Source organism: Rutilus rutilus, assembly GCF_951802725.1.
Source record: "Rutilus rutilus genome assembly, chromosome: 11".
NCBI classification, from domain to species: domain Eukaryota; kingdom Metazoa; phylum Chordata; class Actinopteri; order Cypriniformes; family Leuciscidae; genus Rutilus; species Rutilus rutilus.
The window spans coordinates 43,113,531-43,123,530 of record NC_140216.1 but is presented as its reverse complement, the minus strand read 5'-3'; the positions used below and the strand labels follow the sequence as shown (position 1 = coordinate 43,123,530).

Here is a 10,000-nt window from a genome sequence, read left to right as displayed (position 1 = left end):
GACGTGGAGATTCCAGACGCGGGTGCCACAGGGTGCCCCGTGTCTGAGAAAGTAGATCCTTCCTAGATCCTTCCGGGAACCAGGTCCGGTTGGGCCAGTACGGCGCAACTAACAAGACCTGCTCCTTTTCCTCCCTGACTCTGCACAGTGTTTGTACGAGAAGAATCACTTTGGGAAAGGCATACTTGCGTAGACCCCGAGGCCAACTGTGTGCCAGCACGTCCGTGCCGTACCCTCGATCAGGGCGTAAAACAACTGGCAACTGTCCGGAGAGGCAACAGATCTACCTTTGCGCCTCCAAATCATCTGGACCGCCTGGGGATGGAGTCTCCATTCTCCTGGAAGCGTAGGCTGTGTAAAAGCTTGTCACTGCATGATTTAGCACACCTGGGATGTGAATGGCACAAAGCGACCTCAGATGCTTCTGACTCCAAAGTAGGGTGGCCATTTCCACTACACCAAAAAGGAGGACACTTTGCGGCATTTAGTGAGGCAAGAATAATTGCATAGGACTCTGGTAAACTCGCAACTACAATGCAGTTTTGTCCATTATATCGATGGTATCATGATTCAGTGATTCTGAAATAGTCTATTCATTGCCAGACAATTTGATCTACGATATATCTTGATGTAGACCTATGTGTAACAGAAGAGGCAAAAAAGTGTTTGTTCACAGTATTTGTATTTATTCAAGACATTGTGATGTCTGTTTCAAAAACTGACCACTGAGATGAACCTGTCTTGCAAAGTGCACAGTGCCAGAAAACATAACATTTCTGGACTTCTGGAAAAAACAGAAATACATAAATAAACAAATAATGAATGCGAAAAATAAATAAATCCACATTTCAGTCCAGCTCCTCTAGGGTCATCATGGCCAAACTCGTGCTCTTCTGTCCATTCCGGATTAAATGAGGACTGACGTTTCGGCATGTTAACGTTATGATATGACGTAGCCAGCACGTGGACTCCACGACGTGGAGGCTTGTTTACGTTTTTAACCAATGATATATCAGATATTTATTTGACACCACTTTCAGCCAATCATTTGTTTGACCAGAGATCTTACGGCATTAGATGCAATGCTGCTGCGTCCGAATAAAGATTCTAGAGCAGGTTTTTTTAGGCGATTCAGCGCAAATGAGTGTCCAGCTTGAGGCTGCGCCGGACACCGGACAGGGGGCTTAAAATCCGGACGTATGGCCACCCTACTCCAAAAGGGGAGATGGAGGGTGAGTTGCATCAATGCGATGGCAGTGCTGTCCGTACAGACCAGCACATGCTTGCCGTGTCGCAGCACAAGACGTACTGCAAGCACCACGAGGCAGTTGATGGGCACATCACATGCCCGAGACTGCATGCCCGTTTTACGTGGCCCCCCAGCAGGTGGACGAGGCATCCGTGAAAACCACAGCATGCCCGGACACTCCCTCCCTTGGAAGCTCCAACGGCTGCAGTGTGCAAGAGGAGGTCTCATCAGAGAAGCCCTCACTGTTATATTTACATTTTACATTTAGTCATTTAGCAGAAGCCTTTGTCCAAAGCGACTTACAAATGAGGACTAAAGCAAGCGAGTCATCATGAATAGGCAAAAACAACGCAAGAATAGAATTGCTCAAAAATACAAAGTTCAGGCATTGCTTAGAGTAGCATAAGCCAGACAAAGGAGGATTAAAGGAAAAGGAACGTTTTTTTTTATTTATTTTTATGAGGTTAAGTGCTCACGGAAGAGATGCAGGGTTATCCTCAGATCACCAGTGCTATTAGTCAAAGTAGACCGGATCCACCAGATCCAGAACTAGATCGGGGAATAGGCAAAGGGACTCCGCCTTGAGAGACGTATTCGAGTCTTGATCTCAACACGCGATGGTCATGTTCCTGCAGTGAGAACATGACGCATCCATGAACGCAGAACACCAGACTCATCTCTCAGTACACAGCCTGTGAATTGCAGGAGCAGAACAGATGAACCGGTCGGCAAAGCAGAGAAGCGAAAGGCAAATATGCGATACATCCACTTCCGTATTTAGACCTGCGCTGCGGCCCGTTGGATGCAAAACCCGCATGTCAATGTGCATTGGCTCGTTTAGTTACACTCGAAGTGGATTGGTCTCTCAAAATGAGATCCCAATTCATTGGTGACGCTGATATAGAGATGAACTGGAGCTTTTTCATGCTCAAACAGCAACATTTCACACTAAAGAGATATGAACATGGACAAAAGTACAATAGGTGCTCCTGAAGATGAACTAAAGCAGCATGTTCTGTGTGTGTGTGTGTGTGTAGCTTCTGCGCAGTCTGTATGACCAGCGCTCATCGGCGGGCGTCAGTGACGGGTCAGCAGGAGTGTGTGTGCAGCAGGTGCAGGAGAAACTGTGTTCAGTGGCAGGAGAGATCAGCATACTTATAGACCAGCAGCTGCAGGTACACACACACTGTCACACACACTCTCACACTCACTCACTTACTCACACACACACACACACACACACACACACACACTGAAACTCTCTGAGATGTGTGTGTGTTCAGGGTTTGCTGGTGTCGATGTTGGACACGGCTCAGAGTGTGTGTCCTCACGTCATGCAGCAGGCGTGTTTGCGTGAGAATCTTCTCCACGCCAGTGAAGGGAGGACGAGTGTGTCGAAGGCCTTCATCACCTCCACCCTGCTGGAGCAGTCGGCCTTCGACATCATCAACAAGATCAGGTCCGCTCACGCTTACACAGAGATCATCTCTACTGAGGTAACGTGTCAATCATTTAACACACAGTCACATGTTAACAGATTGTTGTGTGTGTGTGCGTGTGTGTGTTCAGTGAGGTGAAGCTCAGTATGGCGTCGTGTCTCTCTGAATACATCACTGATGAGATCTTGCAGTCACTTTCTCGCTCTCAACACACACTGGTGAGATTTACACACACAAAACTACACATTATCACAGTGTAGATGTGTGTGTGCCTCATTCACGTGTGTGTGTGTCAGGCGGGTCATCTGAGCAGGAGAGGTCAGCAGCTGCTGCTGCATCAGGACTCACAGGAGACAGAAGTTCTAGACGAGAAAGAAATACAGACAAACAACCTGATACCAGCAGAACCAGAACCACAGGTACACACTCACTCACACACACTCACTCACTCGCTCGCACACACACACACACTAACCCAACCCCTAAACCTACCCATCACACACACACACTAACCCAACCCCTAAACCTAGCCATCACACACACACTAACCCGACCCCTAAACCTACCCATCACACACATTTGGTTACAAGTATAGCTAAACATGCTCACACACACACGCAGATGTTGAGCAGATTGTGCTGCTCTTTTCTCTTCTGTGAAATAATACTCTGATCATGTGCTCCGAAAAGAACAATCACACCATGTTGATGCTGTGTATTTGCTTATGCATATGAGATGTGAGTGTTAATATCAGGTGAACGCTGATGTCTGTCTGCGTGTGTGTTCGATCTCCAGCGGACACATAAAGCCAAGAGGAAGAGCATTCACAGCAGGATGTTCAGACCCATGTCCTCCGCCTTCGGTACACGTCACCTACACCAATCAGATTCCATTGCTCTTGTTAGAGTTTGTTAATTACTGCTGGTTAATTGTGTTTCTGGTGTGTGTGTGTGTGTGTGTGTGTGTGTGTGTGCGTGTCAGAGCTGGACTTTGATCTGTTTAAGACATTAGAGGACGTGTCTCCCTGTGTGGACGATCTGCCGCCGCCCCCGACTCCGCCCCCTCCACAGCCAGAGTCCCCGCCCCCAGTGGAGGCGGAGCTACCGCAGCCTAAGCCTATGAGCTTCTGCGACTTGCCCACCGGAGACACGCCCCCTCTTCAGCACGCCACCAAGTTCAGGCCGCGGCGGACCAAGAAGACCAAACCCAGCAGAGCCGCCGTGAGACGCCAGAACACACTCAGAGAAACACAGCGTGTGAGTTTACAGGGACGCAAAGCAGTTTTGGTCCCACTTTGCATTAAGTGGCTTTATGTACTTGTACAATGTACTTATTGTGTTCATTTTGTATTGTAAAACACTTTTGCTGCTATTGAGGTGTGATACGGGTAAGGTTAGGGACATATGGGTGTGGTGGTATGGGTAGGTTTAAGGCTGGGTTAAGGTGTAAGGGTCAACAGTGTAATTACAAATGTAATTACATAAATTAATTACTGCTGTAATTACATGCAGGCATTTTTAAAATATGAATACAATGTAAAAACATGTATGTACACAGTAAGTTCATTGTATCAAAATATTCATTTCAATGTTAGTACATTAAAATATATAGCCAATTAATGAAAGTGGGACAGTTTTTTACAGAGCCAAGGACAAAATAAATGAACCGGACACATTATTATTTTCATGTCCATAGGACACGTAATATCCAGTAATAATATTAATCTGACTGCAGATGATTTGAATAATGACTCTCTCATCTTCTGTAGAGCTGCTTCACCACTGAATCTCTCTCATACTTGATGAAGTTTGCATCATTGATTCTGTTATTCCCCTGTTAATTACTGTGAAGTTGCACTCAGTTTGAAACGATCTGTACTGAATAAAGTGCTGTAGAAATTGACTGACTTGACTAGATAGGGATGAAATGTTTGAGTTTTGAGGTGAAAGTTCACGGTCAGTGTGAATCATCCTCACAGACAGACCGGCTCATTAAACGCCTCTGATTGGATGTTTTCTCAGTGTCAGCCAATCAGCACCGACCCGGTGCAGGAACTGGATCAGAGCAGCTCTGTGGATGAAGGCGTTCCAGAGTTCTACTCCAGAAAAGTCACCAACATCGTAGCTAAGTAAGATGTGAGATGTGAAGCGGAGTGTGTGTGTGGTGGACTCGGGCCTCACGCTCATTCTGTCTGCCCAGCAAGCAATTTTGCGTTTAAAAGACGTCTAATAGCCGTCCAAACACAGCCCAGACGTCTAGGCTAAAACAAGGCAAAATTTGGGCTGCCAGTGAAAATTGTATAGACGTCTAAACCAGAGCCCAAGAATAGACTCGTCATTCTTGGGCTCTGGCCAAATTTTAGAGACGAATAGACTCGTCTCTGCCCAAATTTTGCCTTGTTTTAGCCTCGACGTCTGGGCTGTGTTTGGATGGCTATTAGACATCTTTTAAAAGCAAAATTGCCTGCTGGGTAGTTAACCTAGACGGTGAAATGACAGCTTTTTCTTGCTGGCTGCAGAGCGCCTGCCGCGGACACAGAGAAGAGCAGAGACTCTCGACTGAGTGGCTTCTTCAGCCTCATCAAGCATCGCTCCTCCACCAAAGCCACGCCCACCAGCCCCACCCCCGGTCCCATGGCAACCGCGACAATGATGACAACGGTCTCCGTGACAACAACGGACACAGATGCCCCGCCCCCAGAGCCGGTTGTGATCCCGGAGCCTGTTGCGCATGAGGTCAAAGGTCACGTGCAGGAGGGCGTCAAACGGGGCAGTCCGCTGACAGGGCGTCACATGGGCGCGCAGGTGCTCGGCAACGACCTGCTGCTGGCGGAGATACGGGCCAAACAAGAGAAGCGCAAGAAGGTGAGTTTCACACCCTGGCCAACACTGCAACACTTTATTCAGCATTCAGATGATGTATAAATCTCTGATAACTATAAACATGAGCTGACTGATGATGATGATGATGATGATGTCACTCGCAGGCAGGCGTGTCCCCATCTGCAGCATCCAAAGCTGAAGCTCCTGATGAAGGTGACGTCATTGTGTGTTTAAGATGATGATGATGATGATGATGTTGATGTGTGAGTCTAATGTCTGTGCAAATTTACTGACAGAAGACCATTGCAACCGCATTAGCAACACCCTAGCAACCTCCCAGAACACCATGCTGTAGCAACCACATAGCAACACCCTAGAAACTTCTTAGAAACCACCAACAACACCATAGCACCGCAAAACAACCCCATAGCAACACCTTAGCAACCACCCAGAATGCCCTAGCACCTGCATAGCAACACCCTAACAGCCTCCCAGAGCAACATGTTGTAGCAACCACATAACAACACCCTAGAAACTTATTAGAAACCACCAAGAACACCACAGCACTGCAAAACAACCCCATAGCAACACACTGGCAACCACCCAGAATACCCTAGCACCTGCATAGCAACACCCTAGCAAAACACTATGCTGTAGCAACCACATTGCAAGTGCTGCTGCAGTTCACTTCATGGCCACCCACCGGTGTCACTAACATCAAGGGTTTCTGAATCCTACATATAACCCCTTTAAAACCACTTCAGAATACTTCACAAAGTCTGGTCAGGCTTTCTCAGTTTTCTATTTATATAGTTACAATCTGTTATTGAGCAGGTGGAGATCATGGACACATGACACTAGCAGTCCAGAAAGAGGCTCAAGATGAACCTGCAGCCAGAAAACTCAAACACACACCTCAACACACACACACACCTGAAGACACCCACACACCTGCACACACACACACAGCTGAACACACACCACCATCAGAGCACCGCTCCAGCCGTCCATCCGTGTCGTTCAGCACCTCTGACTGCATCAGTGAGTCACACACACACACTCTCACACTCACACACATACACACACACACTCTAACACACACACACATACACACAAGTACACGCACGCACACATACATACACTCACACACACACACACACACACATACACATGCTCACAAACACACACACATACATACACTCACACACTTCTGACTCACTCATGTCTTCTGTCGTCAGTTCCTCCTCATCTGGACGATGTCCCAGAATCCCCTGCTCTGCCGATGCTTTCAGTCACTGAGGGGGCGGAGCCTGGTCCTGTCACTCACAGCACAGAGGAAGGAGCCTCATCAGACCCCCGTGAGTTTAATGATGTGTAATTCATATCAGAAATCTCTTCTGCTGATCCTGAGTGTTGGTTCTGCCTGCAGCTTCTGAGTCTCCTGTGTTTGACACACACACCTCACACACACTGAGCGTCAGCCGCTCCATCTCCTGCGTTCAGTCCCGGACCGACCCACAGGAGGGCGACACCGAGCGCCAGCGCACCAAGTCCCTCCCCTCGGCCGCTCCGGCCAATCACAGCGCGTGATCACTTCTGATTGACTGATGTCTGAATCTGCAGTGGCTTCTACTGCACTTTATATATTTTAAAAGAGTTTTTTTGCATTATTAAATCATTTCTAGTTAAACGTGAATGCAAGATTATGAGCTAGATCAGTGCTTCTCAATAAGGGGCCTCAAAAAACTTCCAAGATGACTTAAAATATTTATCAAATTGAAAATATATATTAAAAATTATATGCTAAAAACACAAAAAATCAAATAGTATTTTCCTCTCATCCAGTGTTATTATAGTATTATTGAGATACAGTTATAGTCTTTTTTAAACCATTTGAATCAGTTTTAATTTTATTTTTTTTATTTTGTTGTGTTTTTTGTTATTTTATTATTATGTTTTAAATATATCAATATAGTTTATATACATTTTTATCATTAACATCAAGTTATGGTTAGTTTTATTGTAGTTATTGTTCATTTCATTTCATGTAACGATATGTATTGTTATGGATTCAGGTAAATATAATAACCCTGTCCTTTTCATTCAAGATCAAACTGAATCAGAATCTGGAGTTTTCTGGAATCACTCAATCAACTGTTCGTCACTTTAACCCAGTGTTTGTTAATAAAAAAGTTTGAAATCAATCATCATTGTCATAATTACAGCACAGGAAAATAAAAATGAGGAATTATAAACGAGATTCTGAAGTTTGTTTAAGTTTTTTAAAAGGAGTATAAAATCAAAACAATTTTGATTATTATAAACAAATGTAAGCCATTGATTTTTCAGGACTGTCATAATCTCAAGTGTTCTTCAGTGTCTAACATATGTTTTATTTAAAACCTTTTTAAAGATTACTGGACATTTTACAAGAAAATACTATTTCAGTCTTTGTACTTAAAACTTCACGTTTAATTTAATGTCCCTGCTAACAAAAATATAAGAAACATTATTTCTGAATGTTCTTAAAAACGTTTTTTCTTGGTTATGTGAACATTAATCATTGTATCATTCTTCAAACATTATGGAACGTTACATTTGAATGTTCTCTGAACGTTCTGAGTCAAAGTAACATCAGACGAACATCCAACTGAAACATTCTATGAATGATGTATATAAATCATGTTTTTGTGCTAACATTATTAAAGACAAGATGACTGAACGAACGTTCTATTAATATTAGTGGAGGAACGTTTGTTCATAACTTTGAGAGAACCTTCCCTGTTCTCTGGTGTTTCTTTGTAATTATTTGTAAAAAAAAAAAAATATTACTAGAAGTGAAAAATGTTTCACAGTAAAGTGTGAGAGTGTGTGTAAATGTGTGGGTGCGTGTGCGTGCGAGTGTGTGTTTGAGTGTGTGTGTGAGTGTGTGTGCGTGTGTTTGAGTGTGTATGTGTGTGATGTCGTCTGGGTCTGTTTAGACTAGAGGAACGTTTTGTTTAGATCTGATGAGTTATTGATGCACTTCTGTATTCTTCTTCTGTCTGTGTGGTTGGTCATGAGATGAATGTAGTTTTGCGTGTGCAGCGCAGCTGTGGAGTGTGTGGGTTGGCTCTGTGTGTGTGTGTGTGTGTGTGTGTGTGTGTGTGTGATTGTGTGTTGTCTCCAGTGACGGATCATTATGTGGGTGTAATTGTGGCCCGGAGGAGAGGAGGAGCAGCTGATGCTCATGACGACCTGCAGCTCGACTCTGATCATCAGTCATGGAGAGTTTCTTCAGAGGTCTGACCGCCTCCACCTTCCTCAACACCTGGACTCAGTTCGACCGCGACGGTGAGTTCTCACACACCTCACACACACCCGACGGGGAGTTCACACACGACCTTTGACCTGCTGCTGACCTCTGCTTCTGTGCAGATGATGGGTTCATCGACGCGAAGAACCTGGGGGAGTTTATACGGAGGGTGATGAAGACGTCGAAGACTGTGAGTAAAATCAAGTGTTTGTGTTTTTTAATTTACCATCAATGACTTTGGTTTTGATATTTTGTATCTAAGGGTACGTTTCACGACAACGATATGCTTAAAACAGAGAAGTTTTTCCTTTGAGTTTTTCGTGTACACACGGATCCGCGAAAACGACTAAAACCGCTGTATTCTGCTGCCAGGCCAGTAGATGGCGATGAAACACTATAGACTGAACACGTAATACGCATGTGTATGATGTCATCGTCGATGTCATCGTCAGAGATTCGCGTTTTTGTTGTTTACACGGAGACCGATTTCAAAAACTTGCATTTTGAAACCCTTCAGACTCCCAAAACGCTGTTGTCGTGTAAACGAACGGCCAAAACGCATAAAAAGTTTTTACGTTTTTAGTTGAAAACGGTGTCGTGTAAACAGCCCCTAAATGACAATCAGACTTCAGATCTGCTGTTAAATGATGTATCATTAAAATTTTTTGAATAATTAAGATTTGTTAATGTTTTGAAAGTCTCTTCTGCTCATCAAAGCTGCTGAAAAATAGTTAAAACAGTGAAATATTATTATAATGTAAACCGCCTTGGTTACTGTAACCTCGGTTCCCTAAAGAGGGAACGAGATGCTGCGTCGACTGACGCTGAGGGAACGCTTCTCGTGATGATGTCTTGAAGCACATGGGAAATCAGTCCAATGGTGTGGCGGAACGTCAGAGGCGGGAACTATAAAGCCAGCCCGAAACACAGCAGCGCTAGCTTCGTAAAAGTCTGAAGCCGCTGACAGGCACGTAGGAAATATTTCCTGAAGTCGTAACCGAGGCATTCCCTTTCAAGGGAACTCGCGCTGCGTCGATTGACACTGTGGGAACGCCTATAAGTCAAGTCATCTTCATTTATACAGCGCTTTTAACAATATAGATGCTTCAAAGCAGCTTTACAGTGATAATAGGAGATTACAGTAACAGAGATTGTTTAGGCTTTACAGCAGCTCTGGAATAAAGTTATTGTCCAG

At 44.7% G+C, this 10,000-nt stretch overlaps 2 protein-coding genes across 2 annotated transcripts in view; both read left to right on the top strand.

Annotated features, from left to right (window-relative positions):
- The window catches only part of carmil1 (capping protein regulator and myosin 1 linker 1), a 29,328-nt gene extending 21,649 nt beyond the window's left edge, over window positions 1–7,679 (top strand). The window contains exons 26-37 of the mRNA XM_084423565.1: window positions 2,287–2,424; window positions 2,533–2,708; window positions 2,819–2,906; window positions 2,985–3,107; window positions 3,484–3,550; window positions 3,670–3,944; window positions 4,710–4,816; window positions 5,207–5,552; window positions 5,675–5,723; window positions 6,345–6,551; window positions 6,749–6,868; window positions 6,940–7,679. Of these exons, the coding sequence (XP_084279691.1) occupies window positions 2,287–2,424; window positions 2,533–2,708; window positions 2,819–2,906; window positions 2,985–3,107; window positions 3,484–3,550; window positions 3,670–3,944; window positions 4,710–4,816; window positions 5,207–5,552; window positions 5,675–5,723; window positions 6,345–6,551; window positions 6,749–6,868; window positions 6,940–7,100 (1,857 nt within the window). The 3' untranslated portion in view covers window positions 7,101–7,679. The remainder of the gene's footprint in view (window positions 1–2,286; window positions 2,425–2,532; window positions 2,709–2,818; window positions 2,907–2,984; window positions 3,108–3,483; window positions 3,551–3,669; window positions 3,945–4,709; window positions 4,817–5,206; window positions 5,553–5,674; window positions 5,724–6,344; window positions 6,552–6,748; window positions 6,869–6,939) is intronic.
- A 1,094-nt stretch (window positions 7,680–8,773) lies between these two features.
- The window catches only part of LOC311300181 (secretagogin), a gene marked incomplete at its 5' end in the record, with an annotated part of 13,120 nt that continues 11,893 nt past the window's right edge, over window positions 8,774–10,000 (top strand). Inside the window, 2 exons of the mRNA XM_084424314.1 lie at window positions 8,774–8,843; window positions 8,928–8,995. Coding sequence (XP_084280440.1) covers window positions 8,774–8,843; window positions 8,928–8,995 — 138 coding nt within the window. The remainder of the gene's footprint in view (window positions 8,844–8,927; window positions 8,996–10,000) is intronic.